Source organism: Cebidichthys violaceus, unplaced genomic scaffold (genome assembly GCF_023349555.1).
Source record: "Cebidichthys violaceus isolate CVI_PGR_0920_01 unplaced genomic scaffold, fCebVio1.0.p SCAF_49, whole genome shotgun sequence".
Classification (NCBI taxonomy): Eukaryota; Metazoa; Chordata; class Actinopteri; order Perciformes; family Stichaeidae; genus Cebidichthys; species Cebidichthys violaceus.
The window spans coordinates 1,609,536-1,630,778 of NW_027176694.1; the positions used below are offsets into that span (position 1 = coordinate 1,609,536).

Sequence of the window (21,243 nt, forward strand, 5' to 3'; positions counted from 1 at the left end):
TTCCTGTCTTTTTTGCCCATCACATATGTGCAGATGATTATGAAGTAATTGCCAATAAAGATATCGTAACCCATGATGGACACTCACTTTTATGGTCTATGATTAAAGGCTGGGCTTGAAAGAGCTTTAATTTAAAAATGACAGACTTTATCTAATCCTCTAAAAATGGAATCTCTGTCACTCTAGATTGTAGATCAGAAGTCTGAATTTTACATGTAGTCTCTGCTTCGATCCACACAGTCAAATGGATGTATTCTGTGTTAATGCACAGTACATTCATTTCCCAGTATCCATAACATTAACCGTAACCCTAAAAACAGAACTACTAGAACTAAACCAACAGGACTCTCGAGTAGCTCACACAACCTGCGAGATTAGAGATGGTAGTGAAGAGGCTCTTTGCTATGATGTTGTTCTTACCTGCGAACACAAACCAAATCACAGGAGCGATTCATCCCGCGGTCACATGAATCACTTTCTCTGACAGGAAATGATGGAAAAATAAGCAAGTGGCCCCTCAATTAATGTGTTTTTTGTTTTGTTTGCCTGAATGAAGTAATTATAAGATCCTTATATGCAGCCTCACTGTGTGTTGGAAACAATCACTACGAGTATGTTACATTATGAGTAATCACTTGGGGTGGGTTCATAACTGGAACGCAGTATTTAATACTAATGCTAGCACACTAACTTTCATCACCCATAACGTCTAGCTAGCATGTTCAACGTCTTAGTTTAGCATGTAGCATGTTAAACTAAATACAAAGTACAGCTGAGGCTGGTGGGAATATCCTTAGCTTTACAGGTATTTAGTCACAAATTATGAATATTATTGAAGTAATACTTTTCTCACATACTCGACTGGCTCTAGCAGCAGTCAGCCGAACGAACGTGGAGCTCGGCGCGGAAGCACAAAGCACCTTTTATACTTTAAGGCTTTGTTACCGCTTTGCTTAAAATGCACTAGCACTGAGCATTGTGGCATGTCCACTGATGGGGGACCCACCGCACCTCCTGTGATGGACATCATTGTGTTGCTTCACAATCAGGCTGCCAGAAAGCTGACCCGATCCAGACTGCAGACACATTATTGGAAGCAGTCATCAACTAGGAGCTACTCCCACCCCCGTCACTCCACCCAATAACGGTCTTTGTTAACAAACCCCCGCAAAGCACATCTACACATTCATTATCTGTCAAAATGGACATTTGGGAACCTAGGGAGGACTTTGATGTGGAACAATTCTTTCAACCTCTCAACCACTGTTAGGCACTAAGAGGAGACCAGAGTCCAGACTAAATCAGGATGGATAAATCAGAAGGGCCCTTTAAGATTGGCTGCCGTGAAGTCCTTACAAAAGGAGAAGAAGCAAATGAGGAACACAAAGCTGCAATTCCACCTCATTCCCTTCCCAACAGACGAACAACATGGCAATGTGACCTGTTGCTTTGAATGTAACAAGCCGTGAGCAGGAAGGCAGGCAATTTAGTGTGCGAGTGAAGGGGGTGTACGAAAAAGAACATCTTGGACAGCAACCAGAATCAAAGAAATAATACTGATTCACCACAACCTGGTTAAGATCATTTCGTTTTTTTGGTTTCTTGCTCACCTTTTGCAACCAAACACTGGATTATCATCCATTTTTCTTTTTCATTTTAAGAGCACTAGCCCCTTTTACTGAAGGCGGTTTGATTCACTCCTTGAGCTCTGACATTCTAAACACAAGTATTTGTGTAACAGCCCCAGGTTTGTTTTCTTTTTCAAACTTGTAGTCCAGGGCTGTGTAATGGTTTAAAAAATATGACACCATTATATATCTTCTTTTTTTTCTCTACCTCATTCGATACCCATCAGTGAATGGAAGCTTTCAGTTGCGTAAAATGCAACCGCAGGAGGATTTAGAGAGGGATTCAAGTAGTCTTTCCATGTCGGACCGAGTTGAAAAACGATGATGTGAAATGAATTTATTCAAAAACAAAAAAAATCAGTACTGTGCTCTTACCTCAGAGTGAACTCTTTGAACGTGCGAGTGCAGGTTCCCTTTCTGGGAGAAGGAAGCTGGGCAGAACATGCAGAGGTGAGGTTTCTCTCCAGTGTGCCTCACCATGTGGGTCTGCAGCACCACCTTCTGGTTGAAAGCCTTCCCGCAATGTGTGCACTTATAGGGCCTCTCACCTGAAAAGGAAAGGGGGGCAAGGTCGGGTGAAATTACAACTCAAATGGCCAGAAACACAGATGACAATTTCACTTAACTGCATTGTATAGAATCTAAATGATCACCTTCAAAATAAAAAGGTAAATAGTGAATGCTAGGGCGTAAATACCGGAGGCTTCTTTGAGACATCCTCACTTACTCCATGAGTCTTGTCAAGTACACCGGATCGGTACCGAATACAAAATCTGACAAAAAAATTATCAAGACACTGTCGATCTTAAATGTTACATATATCAGATTTATATCATCATGTTTGGTTGCATTTCATAGCAATTCAATACGTTTTAATCAAAAGAAAAGCACTGGACAACCTGGTTGTATCCATCGTCACTATTCATAATTCTCCACTAAGTCTGTTTTTGAGGTAGTACATCCTGCAATATGAAGGAATATTTGAAAATACCTCATTTTTTTAATGGCACCAACATAAGGTCATCTCTGGTATTAGCCTAAATAAAGATGACTCAAATACAATCTTGTACCCTTATCAACTGTTCTGTGCGTCAGAGAGAGTGAGGAATAGGGTGTATGTGTGTGTGTGTGTGTGTGTAGGTGTGTGTGTAGGTGTGTAGGTGTGTGTGTGTGTGTGTGTGTGTGTGAAATCTCCCGAGCCGCTCTTAACCTCATCAGCTTAAGGGCTGTTTGAGATTCGAGTCACAGGGGAATAAACTCCATCCACCATTAGTCATCAGGCAACCAAAGAAATGAATGTGGATGACGTTAAACGACAAGCCACTGGCTACGTTGCCCGATCCCAGACGGCTGAACAAGCGCACAACCACGCGAGAATACTTGAAATACTAATGTTGAAACTCATCCCACACAACACCCTTTGAATGGCAGCTGAGTGATGAGCCGTTCCGAAACGGAAGAGGATGGTTGGTGTCGTAGAGTCAGTTAATTACAGAAAACCTTATCAGACAAAGTCCAATTCAATAAGACAAATGTGAGACTTTAGTCATACAACACTGCCGAGAGTCAAGACACAAAACTCTGCTGTTCGTGGCACCGCAGCCCACACACATGCACTCACGACCTCCGGCAATTACAAGCGGTGCCGGTGCCCACCCACACCTTACCAAAACATCCACTTCAGGTTTTGTGGAACATGCAGGACAACACTGTCCACACAGAGAAATCCCTCTGAACGTGAATTATGTAACGGACATCAGCTCTACGTCAACCTAAAGTGGCGATCCATTTTTTTTTTCTGTGCTTGTCACTCACCCGTGTGTATTCGTATGTGCCGAACAAGCTGGCTGGGCTTTTTGAAAGCCTTTCCGCAGTGGTGGCAGCCGTTTTGGAACGCGCTGCGGTCAATGTTTTTCTTGTAGTTTCTGGAACTAGAGCTGAGCGGCCTGCGGAACAAGTAAACGCACAAAAATAGGAGCTAGGAGATGAAATGAATATTAATGAAAAAGTAGTCATTTTGATGAATACTAGAGAGGACGTCTAGATTAGTAAGTCACTGTAACTGTACAGTAAGCTCACAGTTAAGCATGACATTTGCACACAGCGCTGAGGACTGCTGTCCTTGTATAAGGCTGTAAGACTGCATGTTGTGTGCGAGGATGAATGACAACGTACACAACTTTCTGTTGAACCCCATGGTGTACTGTGCATGTCCTCATGCAGCCGGTGCAATTTACATCCTCAACCACAGCTCATTGCATTTTGAACAGAAAATGAATTCATGTGGAATGAAGAATTTGACTAAAAGTGTCTTTTCCTGCCCCTTGATAGTCTAACTGCTGTTTCAGATGCCCCTCTGTCTCCATGACTCACAGTCACTCTCTCACACACACACACACACACACACACTGCCTCTGTGTAATTAAGTGTCACAAAAAATTGGAAAATAAAATGAGATGTAAAACACTCTCCGTGGGCAGCTGTAATCCCCAATGTCATCACCACAGTGGTCGGCTTTTGACTGTAAATGGCCTAGAACAAGGCCCTCATAGTTACTTTTGAAACCCGTTAAGATTCATGTTCCCCTTTTAACTTCAAGCACTTTCCCACCTGACCCGGTCAAATGAAATAAATCAGCATTTGCAGCCCCGCCTGACCTCATCTTGACGTGACTCTTCATGTGCTCCTTGAGGTGTGCGGACGTCTTGAACTCCTTATCGCAGCTCTTGCAGGTGTAGACCTTGACGCCCGACAGTTCCTTGCGGTGCTCGTCCAAGTGCAGGGACAGCTGGCTCTGAAGAATGAACTCGTCTCCGCACTCCACGCAGATCAAATTCTGCGGGGGCAGAGGAGACAAAAGCAGAAGGGACGTGTTACTCCCTAACCTGGTAGGAAATAGGTCATCAATGAGAGTTTCGTGTCGGACTGACCTCCTCCTTCTCGTGCAGCATGATGTGAGATTTGAGGCTGGCGATGCGGGAGAACCGCTTATTGCAAACGGGGCAGGTGAAGTCGGAGGTGGTGTGCGTGGACCTGTGGAGCGTGAGGTTGAACTCCACATTGAACGTCTGCGGGCACTGGTCACATCGATGAGGCTGCAAGGGTGGGAGGACAGATTGAAGAAAGCGGTTAACGGTGTGAGGGTGAAAGATCTCAGACTTCATGTCCTTGTTGTCTATTCTCACTCTCTTAACGAACTTAAGGAACTGCATTTGCTGTGGAAGCTTTCTCCCCATACTCTCCCGCTGTCCTACTTAAGTGTAGGGTTGGGTACCGAAAACCGGTGCCAATATCGGTGCTTCCTTTCGGTGCCTGAGTCGACTGAAATACGTTCGGTGCTTCCTTTCGGTGCCTTTCGGTGCCAAGGCAAACATGCTCATATTTCTGCAAGAGAATTGCTGAAGTTTATTTATATTTATTTAAGTATGCTGTAAACTGTTGTTAACAGTTAATATATTGTTCATAGTTTGAAGTTAAAAAGTTTGAAGCTGTAGTTTGAAGCCAAGTGTTTTGTATTTATCTATATTTATAGTATACTTCAAACAGTTAATATATTGTTCAATTTGAAGAAAACAAATTGCCTTGGCAATAAAAAAAGCCTTTCTTTAATGTCGTCAATCATCGTTTTGTGTGTTTGTTTTTTTATTAAAGTATCGGTTCAGGCACCGTTTAGGCACCGGTATCGTTTTAAAAGTATCGTTTTAGCACCGGTATCGGAAAAAACCCAAACGATACCCATCCCTACTTAAGTGAGGCAGAAACGGCTCCAATATTGAATTCCATTTCTATTAGAGGAGCTGACTGACTTAATTTCAGAGTACTTTCTGACTGCGCTGAAGGCCGAGAGCGGCGCCGACACCGGTAAGCATTACTCAGAGCGGCAGACCCCGAGGCTGCTTTCTGTTCAGCCTGGAGAGAGCGTGTCCATGTGAGTGAGCATAGTGGCCATAAAACATGTAAGTGGTCCTCAAAACGCAGGCGCAGCTGCAAATTAAGCAACGTAGTGTCCGATTATTGTGTTTTCATGGCAGAAGAGACGGCCGAGAGAGGACAGAAAAAAAGACAGGAGTTGTTGTCTTTACGTTCACGTTGTCGTTAATAGCATGAAGTGAAGGACCAAGCCCCTTCACCTGTCTGTGATTATGTGTGTAGTGTGTGTGTGTGTGTGTAGTGTGTGTGTGTGTGTGTGAGGGAGGGAGCACTGACAGAGAGAGACACCCAGACGGAAAGAGATCTTAAAAAAAGAAAGAGGACAAAGATGTGTTGCCGTAAAGATATCGGCAAATATTCAATCGTGGATTAATGACTACAAAAATCTGCATCATTAACATGAATTAATGCACTTTATTGTGTACGTGTACTTTTAAAAACATGCATTATTTTATCATATTAAGTAGGCCACTGAAGAGTGAAAACATCCCCATCATACGCCTTCACGCTGTATCTGAACACATGCTGATTATCAGACGTTACAAAGCACTGTTAGCAGACTCATCTGGTGACTCAGCGGCTGCTAACTGTGAAGATTTATGTTTTTGAGTTAGTGCAATATGTACTTTAAGATTTTTTCTCGTGCAGGGCCACACAGTATGGGAAGAGGGAATGAAATTCAGACAAACAGCCACGGAAACGGATTCATTATTACCGGCCGGTAAACACCGCGGCGGAGGGAAATTGCGGCTGTGATTCAACATCTAGGAGAAAAAGGGGGGGAATAATATTCGCTGTGCTTTTTAACACTTTTATCGGGCGCCAGAGAGGGGAGAGGCCGCACCATTGAGCAACGTTCTGTGCGGTCCTCCGGAGCAAAGTATCAGTTATAGTTCTGCAATAAGTGCTCTGCACCAACACACAAAAAAAAAAAATAGAGCAGCAATGCAAAACAAAGTAACTGAATTCACTTCCGCCTGGAACGGCTCACAACAAATCCACTCGATGCATTATGACTGATGCGGCCGGTAACTACGGCCCACATTGATTTTTCACTCATCCGGGAGCCGAGACTGTGTCATAGCAGTTCAAAGTTCGGGAGCAGATGACACGGCATGTTTTTGTGCTCCACTGCTTTCCAGATACAGCAGTCCAGCATCACGTCGTATTCAGCAGCAGCTCAACTAATCAACCCGACTGAGGCTGAGCTTATTTGCATCTCACCCCGTTAACTGAAAACATGTGGTGATGCAGAATGCTGTGGCTCTAATGTAGCGTTGCATAAGTAAATAATAAATAAGTAAATAACCCCCAGATGTGTCTGTGTGAATGATTAAAAAAAGAAAGAAGCATGCAGCTACTGGGTAACAGCACAGCGCAGAGGCTTTTGAAAGCACCAAATATTGTGACTGGCAGAATAAGTTGAGACCTAAATCTGTCAAATAACAAATGGCGTTTATGGCAGCTTTAAACTTCCTTTACTTAAAAAAAAAAAATCATCTGTGCTGACACCTCCAGCTCTGACGGAAAGACACTAACTAGCTTTGACCCAAATCCAACTGGCAGCTGGGACATAGTTCTCCCAAACTCAGGGGAAGAGTTGAGCTTTCGTTGTACTTGGTGAAGGTAATCCAGCAACAGGTCCACTACTCTCACTACTCTCACTACTCTCACTACTCTCACTACTCTCACTACTCTCACTACTCCCTCCTGTAAGGGCTCCAATGCTCCCAGCTCAAACCTCCAGCCCAGCTGCACTGTGACACCCACTCTGAAAGGCTTTTGAATCTCAACTGGCTGTTGAGAGGTTAATAATAATAATAATAATATGGTTCTACTGAAGTGGATGTGGTTATTCAAGATCTGAATGGGTGGAATCGTAAGAACAACACAAATACATGCGCTGATGATAAGAGAGCAACATATCTTCACGGGGCTTAAAACGACCTCGTTCTTGCCTCCGGCTCGAGGGCCGACACGCGTGTGCGGTGCTTACCTTGTCGTTGACCTCGTGTTCGCGGAGATGCCTCTGCAGCTGGCTCTCGGTGGTGAAGATCTGGCCGCATATTGTGCACTTCTTGTCCTTGAGTTCTCCATCACTGAAACTCCCCCCCTTATTGTCACTGGGATCTGCATCCGATTGAGTACAAGAGAGATCACTTCAATGTTTTCATTCGGTGCAAGAGGCTTTCTCTCGTGACAGGAATAGCTGAAGTACATGATATATATATATATATATATATATATATATATATATATATATATATTTATACTTCAATTACAGTGGCTTTACGTTTAAAAAACCCCCATTAAAACCAAAGTATTTTTTATACACTTCAACATATGATAATCCTCACTCTGTAATTTCAAAGTAGTGGCAGATATTGATGTGGTAGTTTACTAAGGAGACACACACACACACACACACACACACACACACACACACACACACACACACACACTCATTACTTGTTGTTGCCTTTGCTAACAATGACTGCAATAGTTGTGAAGTGAGCCTGTTTGGTATATTTCTCATATTCTGCATTTTTAAGCTTTGACTGTGACATTTTGTTTTTGTTGCATATAACAATGTTGTTGGATGGATATTCATTTGAGACAACCTCACCCACTATACTAGTCCTTTACTGTATTCTACTAATACATTCGACTATTTTCAGCAATATCACTTCTTAAAATGAGGCCTGTGAACATAATGGAGGTTCGCTCGTAAAAATAGCAGTAAAGCTGTTAATTCACCTTATCAGCCTCTGTCGATAATGACAGCAATAACAATATATATTTGTATTTGGTTTCACTCTCTGAGACAGCGACCTCACTAACGCATTCGCAGTCTAACGTAGATAAAGTTTCTATAGTTTAGTGCTCGTCTGTGAACATGTTGGGGTGTTTTTTATCAACTGTTAAGATAGTCAACAGTTTGGTTGCGTCACGCCCATCTTGGCTGCCAGTCACAGCCATTAATGAGCTTCGTATAGGAGGTTAACCCACTGGGAAATTGTTGTGTCGCTAACGTTAACGCTAATGTGATGCTATTTTGTCTTTTGTTGCCAAGTAGTTAACGTTAGCTTAGCCCACATCCATCAGCTGGTTCATATACCGCTCGGGTTACCCAACTAATGTGTCATAACAACTAAGCTAACAAAAAATATTATATTCTGAGGATGACACCAAAATGCCAGCACACTGAATGCAAACCGGCAGCACATCTCAACATGTGCTAAGTGTCAATACGTGAATGTGAGAAGTTGTTCTGAACACGTTAGTCCGGCAGGACGGATCCACCAGCAGCATCTGCACAGCCTCGCTACTAACGTGCCTCACAGGACCAAAACAACAATGGCAAACATGTTGGCGTGTTAGCCTCGAAGCTAGCGGTAGCAAGGCGAGCTAGTTAGCAACATTAAGCTAACGACGAACTACTAAAAAACGAATATTTAGAGTAAAAGCCGTACACTGACTAACGCTACACGAGACCGTGGTTGTTCCCCTCGCGGACACCAATTTAGACTGGAAGCCAATAAGAAGAGCCACCGAAACGTTATTAATATCATTCCGCCTCAATCACTCCTTCGCCGCACAAAGCAAAGCCCACCCGCAATACTATATCCGGGGACTATATACACTACATTGAAGTGTTATTATATAAGCTACAGAGATGTTTGTCCCAATAATAGCCGGTTATTTGGATAGCCCATATTCTGTATTTTTTATTCGTTGAATTTTGGTACTTGTTACCTGTTTCGTCGTTGCTTTTAACTCTCAGTTTGCGAGGCCGGCCCCGCGGCATAGTTCCAGTACTCAGGGCGGGTGTGCTGTGAACGATTTGCTTTTCAAAATGGCGATTCGGTCATCTGTAGACAGCATCGTACCCATGCAGACACACAGCTGCACGGAGTAGGGAGACATCTACCGTTTAGTTCATTGTACCTGCATCTTTAAGTGGACACACAATAACAACTTTTTGTTTAGTTTTATGCTACCGATAAGGGAGTGAGTTGCTCTATAATTATGAATGACTAATACATTTGATATTCATAGAACATAGCCTACACCTTCAGTGGCGGTTTAGTTTGGTAATTTAATACTTTTCGTTGTTCTGAAATATCATAATTTATTGTAAATACCCTACTTAAATACTAAAGGTTAGGGACATATATAAATGTATGTTTTGAATTGTTTTACAGTAAATGATGTACCACCTGTAGCTCTTATGCTGTAGGCCTACTGTATCTCCGGGGCCCCGAAAGCCCCATTGTTTTTCTGTAGTAGCAATGGTCTTTGCACCACAAAAGCACATTAATAACTGAAATAATAAGGCCCTACACAAGAGCACCTTATCATTACCTGCTTTGTCTACCATATGTGAAAAATTACACATAATCCAAAATAATTGAATGTTTAATTAGAGAGAATTAATAGGGGCCTATATCTCATCTTTGCCCCATAACCCTCTACCAACAGTATATAACTGTCAAAAGTAAATATTGTCTGAAAGTGAACATGAAAAATATACCCATAAAAGGAAACTGTCAATTAAATAACTTCTAAAAATTAAAAAAGTCAAACTATTCGCAAATGTAAACATATAAGATATTAATAAAGGATAGTTTGGTCCTATTGATCTTGTTCTCAATTCTTCTTTTCACTTCCTTAACCAACACACACACACACACACACACACACACACACACACTCAATAACCTAGATTAAAGAGTAATTGTCATTGGACAGAGACAGAGAGTAACTTATCCTGAGTATTACAAACACACTATACTGCAAGAGGAATATTAATGGTTCCACATATAGGAGAGAAAACACCAGATATGAATCTCAGTATTGATTGCAGTGACTCATAATGTAGACTACCTATAGATATATTACTGAAATATTACTGATAGCATAGCAAATAAAAAATACCATAAAATACAGTATGATAAGGTGACTGTAATCTCACCCATTGCGTAGTTTAAAGCCCTTAGGTGTATCAGGCACAAGTGTGATATGTTAGCTTTGCACTCGCATCTGAGTGCCACAGACGATATCATTGATTTTATTAAGACGGCATGAGGCACGTTGTAAAAGGACTTTACTGTCCACTAACACCAGCAGAGGGAGGCAATGAGTTATGAATGGCTTTGGTCATTTATGGGCCAATAATCCTGGAGATGCCAATAAGCCGGCTGTGCTGGTGTTCCTGTTTAGGACTGTGCCCCTGATCCAAACAGCCGGAAAGACCGTGTGTGTTTCACTCAGATCTCCTCTGGACCTGAATGACTTATTGACTCCCAGCAAATTGGTATGTGGTGAATATCCTACCGAACACTTGAAACTGATCTTACCTTCCAACAGAAAGACATACAGGCAGCTCACACACCCACACACGAACAAACACAGGATGAGTTAGGTCACGCTTATGACTAGATCCATGCCTCGTTTCAAATCAATGACAGGAAGTCAAGAGAATGCATGTTTTCAATTGACACAAATGTAGAATACAGACCATTAGGGAGCAGGGCTGTGTGTTAAAACGAAGCAAGAATGAGAGTAGAGCTGTCCAGAGTGATTGAAACATATACATATACGATTTTAGATTGTCAGAAACAAGAAAGTCCAAGAATTTATGTTCATGTTTGTCTCCTTAAAATAATTTAATTTGACCCTGACCCCAGATCTGTTTTTAAAAGTGTCAACTCTGGGCTACAGTATCTGCAGATGTGATGCAGTGTAGTATTATCATTCACTCCTAGCTAATTACCATGAATTACCACTAGTGTCAATTTACACAAAGTTGCACTGGAAAAACAAAATTTTCCATTTCACGTGGAACAATTGTGTGGTGAGCTAGTAGCTTAAACATCCAGTATGGAATAAAATGATATTTATATATGTTATAATAGAAGTGTTTGACCTCATATAGTACACACAAACACACAATAGGATTATGTGAAACTTCCACATATTATCATGCCCATAAATAGACGCCCATAGATGCAGGACTTAATCCTACCGTATAGGAGCCCGACTGCCTCAGCAGCGTTTTACCCTGATATGGGCCTACAGGTGGGAAGCCTCGACTCTCTGCTGTATATTTGTCTTTGTATCTAAAAATGGGACGTCAAGCCCCTCGACTTTTAGTGAATAAGCAACCGACCAAAATACGTGTTCATTGTGTAAGAACATCTGTTCCTGCCAGGCCGCCAGTTACTCTGCCTGTCCCCTCGCGGCTGCACGGGCCACTGATCTCACCACTGAAAACAAAAGGCTGGACATCACTCTGACCTTGTGGGATTGTCCACGCCCCTCTTTTCTCCCTCTCCTTTTCTTTTTGCTCTGCGGTCTGCTCTCTTCCCTCTCACCGCAGTCAAGAGGAGAGTGATCAATCATTAAAATTGTCACGGACTCTCTGGGAGTGGGATTTGTCAGGAAGCCCACCTCTGTCGGAGACGCGCTAAACTGTGAGAGTGCGAGAGGGAGCCGCAGTTGTTGAGTTACATCTCCAGCCTTGTCGTTCATGGTAACAAGCCTCACCAACGGCACTGACATCAATGATACTGGCTACGCTTTTCCACAGACCGGGCTAGACATGAGTCAGACTTGAAAATGCGGTGCTTGTTTGCAGCACTTTGCAGATGAGGTATCTAGAGGAAAAAAAAGAAAAAAAAAAAAAGCTCCTTTGCAGTCAGAAGCCTCTACTGCAAATTCAATGACACCAGACTTCACAGTTAGAACAGAAGCAACCATTGCCTGCAGGGTGTCCTTGCTGATTTTGGCTTGTGCATTTCCCCTTTCAGACCAGGACATTGTTGTCTGCAGATTCACCACCACCTCACGCAGAGAGCAGACAAAGCCCAAGTCGGACTTCCATCTCAAACAAAGGATAAATTCAGACACAATATTCTCCAAATGTAGCACGAGGCCGGGCTGTAGATTTCTTGATGGCGGGGGGAGACGGGGGGGGAGACGGGGTGACAGGTCTCACAATGACCCTTGGAACGACCTTGTTCACTAACATTTCACATCCTGCCAGCGTTTCTTCTCCCAGGTGAGGCCGAGTCTCCCACTGCGCTGTCGCAGAGCGCTGTCCGGATCCACGAAACCAATCATTCTTCGGCTATCGTGGAAACAGCATCCGACAGCCGTGGTTGCCATGGGCGTCCTCCCCTGTGACCATCCTCAACAGGGCACCGGGGAGGTAAGGCCACGCTCAGCAACACTCGCCGGTCTGCTGGCTCTCTGCTTTAGATCAGAAGCTTTTGGCCCTTGCGGGAAAAAAAAAAAGGTTTTTATGTTTTATTGTAAAAGTTAAAGACACAAAAATAAAAAAAAAATCAAGCATGTCATGTCACCTTTTGCATGTTGCAGCTACAAAAGAGGAGCCAGAAATATGACGATTAAATATAAACGAGCAATGGCATGAATATTAAAATTACACAAGTAGAGCACAGTGAGACAGAGGAATTAGAGGTTTGGAGTATGCGAGCATATAACATGTTCATTGGAGTGTGAGCGTACAGCATATGCGCAGCCTGTGCAGTAAACACCATAGGAACATCCGTGTGCTTGATATGCATACGTACTCGAGGGGCCTCAGCGCTCGGGTGTGTGTTTGAATAACGGCTGTGCTGCGAAGCTCAAATACTGTCAAATAAATGCTGTTAGGTGTGACAGAGTTGGTGCGATAACCATTAGGTAGTATTTTAACCATCCATTGTTCCACGGTCTTTGCCTACCTTTTGTCTTTTGTCTTTCGCAATTCTCTGTCAGCGTACCGTGTAGTGGGATGTGGAGATAAGGGAGTTGTTTCTGCATATCTACCGTTAAGCCTCCCACTGGGTGTTATAGGGAAGGGGGGGGGGGGGGGGGGGGGAAGAGAAAGCATTACAGAAAAAGAATGCAGCCAATCTAAAAGGTGCACACATTAATAAAAACTAAACCGGAAAAAGGTAAAGCCCAATTCACGGTCAGCTGTGCTGGAAAGATGAAATAGCATTGCAGGAGTGTTTTGGAATCAATAATGCATGGCTGTCCATCTTCGGAAAGAGAAAGCCCCTCCAAACACACCAGAGGCATCAGACACTTTTCATTTCATGCTGAAGGTCAGCAGAGCAGCATGGATGTCCCCACAGTATATGAACACGTGGAAGTAAACACGTACAGAAAATCATTTTTTGCATTCGCTCTTCCCATTCTTAGATTGGTGTTCATACGCCGTCACGAAGGGACACTTTTAACAGAAGAGAATATTCTGATGAAGTGCTTGTAATGTAGCCAGGGTTGCTCCGAGATAGTCACGTAATCCGATCCCTGGTGTAATCTTATCTTTTCAATAACATGCTTTAGATGAGCACATGGGTGTACCGGGTACTGGAGTACACAGGAAATACTCATTGGACACCAGCGAGTACAAGTGAAGTACAGGAAACAACACTTGCATTTATCGAGGTAAGTACTTTTTTATTACATATCAAAGAAGTACACTAACAGGCTACCAGCATACGACTATGAACTATGTCATGAAACAGAGCTAAACTACACAAGGCACTTGTGTAAAAAAAAAAAAAAAAAGCTAACATTGTAATATATATTCTAAGTCCTTATCAGCACAAGGTTGTTACCCCTTTGTTCCTTAAACGTTTCTCTTCTTCCCTTTCACTTAAATGTAGGTTCAAGTGTTTTATTGACATCCTGCACCCTGTGCTGAATGATTACATTTTACAGGCCGTAATCTAAACGCGAGTTAATTATTCTAAGTTATATTGCTGTTTACCGTGGTAACGTGGCCTTGATATGAATTCATCCTCTCGCTCCTCAACGCTTTTACGGACGTCCATCTGTTCAGTCCAGATTACCGTTAAATATTAATCCCTCTCCATCCTTACTGCATTATGACAGTATGCTCATCACCTGCTTTGGGAGCCATCGTCGGTATCGATTCCCCCCCCCCCCCCCCCCCCCCAAGCTTCAGCACATCTGGACGTTAAATTATTCTGACCGCAGCGCAGCCTCTCCCTAAAACACGCGCACACGCTTGTAAGAAAAAAAAAGTACACACATACGTAGTCACCGTTTGTACACACAGGAATACGGTGCATACTAATCTGTGACTGCCTGAATGCAATGCACACACAGACACGAGCACAAACAGGAACCCCCCCCCCCCCCTTCACCTTTCAGTCACACAGATGCAGAGCAAATGGAAATTATAGTGATATTTGCCCACACATGCACACACACACACATGCGTGCGCCCACCTCATCAGACTGTAAGAGCCCGAGCGCTGAGCTAACGCTCGTGCGCTGAGGATGACACGTAAGGATAATCAGCCTCCTACCACACGAAGCCATAGCCTCATGGCAGCTCAGATCAATTAGACGCCATTAAAGGCTGGTCCCAGAACAGCCATGGAGACTTCCTAATGTCTTCTTTTCCCTCTGCAGGGTGCTAACAAAAAAAATCCATCTTCTCCCTCGCCCAAACCTAATTACAGGTAGGAGACGCACTGTGTGAGATGAAAAGCTGGGAGGCGCTTTGATGGATGGTGGGCTCCTGCAAAACAGAGCAAACAGGTCATTAACATGACAATAGGCATGAGGCAGGGGTCTGATACAAAGACACAAGAGGGGTGGTGGTGGTGGTGGTGTGGGAGCAGAGGCGTGCATATGTGCAGTTGTTTCGGGGGGACAAAGGCCCCAAAGTGCAGAAATAAAGGCTGAAAACTTTGATGTGACGTGGAACCCTTTCACCGCGTGTGTTGTGGTGAAGTGGCATTGATAACAGCCCTGGAGGGAGTGACCAGACGCTTAATGGAGGTGTTGAAACCTCGTGCAGGGATAAATAATGTATCCTTTTGACAAAGTATACCTCATTCATTTTTCATTAGAGCATATTTATCGTTGGATCATGAAGATGTGATGGTTGTATCAGTTTAAATTGCCAGGCCTAAGAGCTATACCGCTGCTCCTCAAACAAGCGTATAGATCAGACCAAATTATCTCCTATTTCTGCCGTCAATTTGCAAGCTGAGCTCAAGGACAACGTGGCTCATTTGTCTCATTAAGACAGAGATAACACACACACACACACACACACACACACACACACAAAAGGTGAAGTGAAAGCAACAGCACAGACTTCCCTACTATATTTTATGGCTTCTGAGAATAAAAAGCACGCTCAGCGTCCCGGGGGAGTTCCATACAAGTAGTCAACTGCTGTGCAACATGATTCCTCTATGTGTTACTCTTTCGTCAGGGTTTCTATGTGAGGATAGCAACGATTGCTTGGCAGCCAAATCGGTAGCTAACCAGTGTTTTTTGTTGTTGTTGTGTCACATTACAAAACACATAATTCACAGTGTCAACGTGATCACAGGTAGCCTATAACTAAGAAATATTACAATGGGTTTGCAAACCCACAGTGGTCTATAAATAAGAAGAAGCTGTGACCATATTGTTGATCGCAACATCTATTATTGTTATAGTATAATTCAACATTTTGTATTATTTGTCAAATAGGTTTTGAACACACACACACACACTAAACTGTAGACGTTGTGATCCCAGTGACATTGAAGCACATGTAAGAGATCATGGATCACCTGTGACTCAAAGTTTGTCTCTGTTTGATGCAACGACTGGCACCAAAGTCTCATCTTGTGTCTGTAATGACTGTCTCGTCCGTAGACAGACAGTCAAACATCCAGTCATCGTTGACAGCTAGCATTGTTCTGAAAAGTGTGTGGTTACATATTTTTGATCATATAATTACGTGTGCAAGGCTCGTCTACCAGCCAGTGGTGAAACAGTTCAAAATGTTGACAAAAAGTCTGAAGCGTCGCAAGATGATTCATGGGAGAGGGAAGACGACAACAACAAAATAAGATTAGATTTAAAAAATTTAAAAAAAAAAAAGATATAATATTAGATTATTTCCCAAACATGTGACCAGGACTAGACGCTGCTTTAACAAAGAGGTTTGAAACCACTGGTTTAATCCCTTAGTTATCATCTTTATTGCATGTTTTATGTAAAACCGTAAAGAAACCAGTAGAAGTACAAATACATGTAGTGGGGTAAAATGAGTAGTGGATTAAGGGCTAAGAAGTGGACAGTATAAGATGTTGTCTTGTCAATATTTGTCCTTCTCTACGTGAAATGTTTTACATTTTTTGTTCCCAAAGATAACGAATCTACAGACCAGGGACTAAAAGTCAATGTCGACCCAAAACCTCTCCTCCTATATATTCTTTTTAATGAACACATGTATTTGTTTGCCTGCAGTGGGAGATATCTACTTCATTTGTGCTGTAAATGCATTACCCCTCCCTTTCCTGTATGATCCTTGTTGAAATACACGTTAGTACCTCTATTGTAAAATACTATCATGGTAAATTCCTTGGCGCTGGCCATCAGCTCAGACCCAAACGCACAAGAAAATGCTGTAACCCCCTGCTTGATGGCCCATCACATGATTGAAATACAGAGTAATTCCCCGTCTATGGCAGAAATGTTCCTGTGGGATTAGTGTTGTGGACAAGACTCCTTTGTTTTGGATTTCAGTCGAACATTCTCTGGCTCTCAAATCATTTCACAACTACAAAACTCCTTTTCTGCTCCGCTACTAGAACCTCTGAATGTAATCAGCCGAATCACACTGACCTGCCACCGTCCCGATGGCAATTAAGTGACCATAACCGTGCGTCTGAACGCCGAGCTGTATTCCTAGTTTAGCACAATGCGGCGGTGTGTCGGAGGAGAGGTGCGAATGAGAGACTTAAAAAATGCTTTTCAAGAGGGACGCTCTGAAACTTCCAATGCTCATTTGTCATGCTTTTAAGTGATTTACAAATGAGAGGCATGCAGGCTTTGTGAGAGAGAGAGAGAGAGAGAGAGAGAGAGAGAGAGAGAGAGAGAGAGAGAGAGAGAGAGAGAGAGAGGGGTTTTCAGTGAGAGGCTTTGTGTGTCCCTGCCTACCCACAGCATATAGATGGAGTTTGAAATTGTGTTTGTGCGTCATCAGTGGTCATTAAAGCAGGAGATACACCAGAGCCACTTGTAGTATGGTGATGAAGGGGGGGAGGAAGAAAGAGAGATGATTTTTTAAAAAATGTATTATTCATTGCAGAATGGAATAAAAAGAGTAAGAACGATGCTGTATTGTAACAAAGCAATACAGGTTTTGCTTCTGGTTTTTAAATGTATGAATAGTCTAAATATGTGTGCGTATGTTTTGTCATTCATTTTGTGCTCACTTTCCTGCAACTCCCCTGACACCACACCAACTCATTCTCATGTGCACAACCACACACACACACACACACACACACACACACACACACACACACACACACACACATACACAACCCCACACACACACACACACACACACACACACACACACCACCACCACCACCACCACGCAATAATAATCTACAATATCTCAAGCAAACACACCAACTCACAGTCAGTGACAATGTCTTGCCAGACCACTTTTGACTCATTTATTGTGACTTTCCTTCAGTGTGCTGGGGCGGCTTGTTTTAGCCAGGCAGCCCTTGAACAAAGATGAGAGGGAAGAGAGAAAAAAAAGACAGAGGAAGAGGGAGGAGGGACAATCTAAAAAGCCACCCATCCCCCATCTTGCTAAAAAAAAAAAAAGAAAAAAGAAATGCCTTGCCATGATTTCCTCCCTCACCTTCCTATTTGAGACCCGTGTTTTTCAAACTCAAACTTTCCTCGTCAAGTCTTCGAGATAATACGAAACACTCGAAATGATCCTGATTCACGCAACTTTTGTTGACTCTCGCCTTGGTTTTAAATAAATTAGCTGGCTTAGTTTGCTGCTCGGGGCAACAGGTTTCTGTGGGTAAAAGCAGCTTTGATAAGCCGGTGGACTGCGATGAATATCGTCTCAGTGTGATTCCACACAAACATACACCCCATATACACCCCATACGTCCTCAATTCTTTCGGAATGAGGTCACAAACTGACACTTTTCAATGTCAGCTGTTTTGAACATGGCTTCTGTGTCGGAGCTATTGTTACTGGCCGGAGCTGTGTGTGTGTGTGTGTGTGTGTGTGTGTGTGTGTGTGTGTGTGTGTGTGTGTGTGTGTGTGTGTGTGTGTGTGTGTGTGTGGATGGTTCAGGCTCGACTTTGCAGCAACGATTGGGGGTGGGTAGGGTGTTGGGAATTGGCATGGTGCTGGTGGCGTTGGAGGTGGGGAGGGGTTGTGCTTCTCTTCCTCCCCGCACACACACACACACACACACACACGCACGCACACACACACACACACACACATCACTGGAGTAAAGTAAAACACAGATAGGCCTAATTACAAAGTCGCTTCAAGCACTCGGGGCAATACAAACAACAGCTGTCTGTGGCATAAGTAGGAAAGTCAAACACACAGTCGCGGACACAGACACACACCAACACACACGCCTTGGATATAATTAGCAAGATCAGGGTAAGTGCAGGGCAACTCAAGATGTCTGTGTGTGTGTGTGTGTGTTTAGTGTGTTTAGTGTGCTGCGAAACAACTGTTTGTTAAGTTTCACAATTGCAGACCAACTTGGAGGTGAATATACTGTTCATTGTATTTACCATATAAAGCTGGTGAATGTAAACTGTAAGTTGATGTGAATGGAGAACCAATACAAGGCTCTGTCGGCCTGAAGTGTGATTTGTACATTAGTATGCACTGTTCAATTCAGCACGCCATGTATGGTTCACTGCTCCAGCTTCAACCTGTTTGGTTGGAATGACAGCTAGCACACACGTAGCCATGCAACTTTACTTGTAGTGAGCAGCTAAGTAAGAGCCAAGCTGACGAGGATATCACTTTTTTTTAGAAGATGATTGATCTCTGAGGACCGCCGGCCAATACGTCTGAGAAACACGCAGAGTTTCTGATACAGACACAACGGTGCCGATAATTCTCAACCCCTGGACCTCAGAGCGCCAACTAGTGGGCTGCCGATGTACTGCCAAATGGTTAGATTAAATGAGGACGAAAAACCTTTTTGGGTAATTCACAAAACTAGCTATTTTCATGTCCAAATGTGCTCAGGAATTCATTTAAATACATCAGATTAAAATGCATGATTTATTTTATTTTTAAATAGAAATATATTAAATACAGTTTGGTAATATTTTACACGACAGATCAGTTGACTAGAACTAGTAGGCATGCTGTAGTTTGACAGCTATGTGAAAATGAAGGCAGTGTAATGTCTTGTGCTGCTCGATGAAAGGCGGTGCTACAAACGGGCTGACGTAGGTGTTTACCATTCCTTCTTCAATCTGTCTCTTAAAAATCTCCCAGGTTTACTTTCAACGGTGAATCACTGGATTGCTGATGTTAGTCCTGACAGTGTGAACCACAACTACTCTTACTGTGGTCAGTTTCAACTGCAGTAATAGCAGTAACAGTAGCAGTAGTACTATTAGCGGTAGTGGCAATATCAATTTCAACTTGTCCGTACAGACAGGGAAGTGAGTGAGTGTGGAGGTGGGTATGATGGTGAGTGAGAGTGTTTGAGGCGAAGGTTAGCTGAGTGGGTGTGTAAGCAGGTTTTAGATATAGTACTATTTCAGATTTTGTAAGTGTCTGCAAAGCAGGTAATACGGGTCCTGACCTCTATAGCTCCTCCAGCTGAAATCATGTTTCATGGACCGTCAATAGTCCTGGGCTTTAAACAAGTGACACTGGGAGTCACCTAAATGTACTCATGTCCGTGTGTTTACTTGTTCCCCAGGTACTTTCCAAATGCCAACAAAAAAAAAATTCCAACATGCCATAATCTGGCGCATGGCCATCTTCATTCTAGGTCTTTCTTTACAACACAACAGTGTACAACCTGAGCAGCACAAAACACAACTGCTTCATCTGATTATGTCATGCAGGTTCATGGTTGTCATGGAGCCTACACTGTCGTTCAAAACCACGTTTTGGAAAAGTGATTTGGACTTTTGTGTCTTGGGAATGAAATGCGTTGTAAACTTTTTTAAGTTGTCTACAATTTCAAGTTATGGAAATATTCATCTCATCTCATCTTATCTGGGATCGGGTCTCGGGGGCAACAGCTCCAGCAGGTGGACCCCCAAACTTCCCTTTCCCGGTGCCACATCAGCCAGCTCTGACTGGGGGGATCCCGAGGCGCTCCCAGGACCAGTTTGGAGATATAGTCCCTCCACCTGGTCCCCGGGCCTCCCTCGGGGTCTCCTCCCAGCCGGTCAGGCCTGGAACACCTCCCTAGGGAGGCGCCCAGGTGGCATCCTCACCAGATGCCCGAAACCACCTCAACATGGCTCCTTTCCACGACAAAGGAGCAGCGGCTCTACTCCGAGTCTCTCACGGACGACCCAACTTCTCACCCTATCTCTGAGGGAGACGCCCGCCGCCCTCCTGAGGAAATCCATTGTACCCGCGATCTAATTCTTTCGGTCGTGACCCAGTCCACATGACCACAGGTGATGGAAATATTCTTAAAATGAAATTTTGTGGAAATGTTGGAAACCATGCGTAAGCACATGAGAGTAAAATGTCATCTTCACTTGCATAACAAAGTCCTTACATCACCTCAAACTCACACAAGAACACACGCTCTCACACACACACACACACACACACACACACACACACACTTGGACTTGGACA

General features: G+C 43.3%; 1 protein-coding gene across 1 annotated transcript in view; it reads right to left on the reverse strand.

Moving 5' to 3' along the window:
* The window catches only part of LOC137887215 (zinc finger protein 236-like), a 45,991-nt gene extending 36,598 nt beyond the window's left edge, over window positions 1–9,393 (reverse strand). Inside the window, exons 1-6 of the mRNA XM_068730045.1 lie at window positions 9,315–9,393; window positions 7,555–7,688; window positions 4,559–4,723; window positions 4,286–4,464; window positions 3,444–3,574; window positions 2,004–2,176 (exon numbers count right to left, since the gene is read on the reverse strand). Of these exons, the coding sequence (XP_068586146.1) occupies window positions 2,004–2,176; window positions 3,444–3,574; window positions 4,286–4,464; window positions 4,559–4,723; window positions 7,555–7,688; window positions 9,315–9,366 (834 nt within the window). The 5' untranslated portion in view covers window positions 9,367–9,393. The remainder of the gene's footprint in view (window positions 1–2,003; window positions 2,177–3,443; window positions 3,575–4,285; window positions 4,465–4,558; window positions 4,724–7,554; window positions 7,689–9,314) is intronic.
* Between the last annotated feature and the right edge of the window lie 11,850 nt (window positions 9,394–21,243).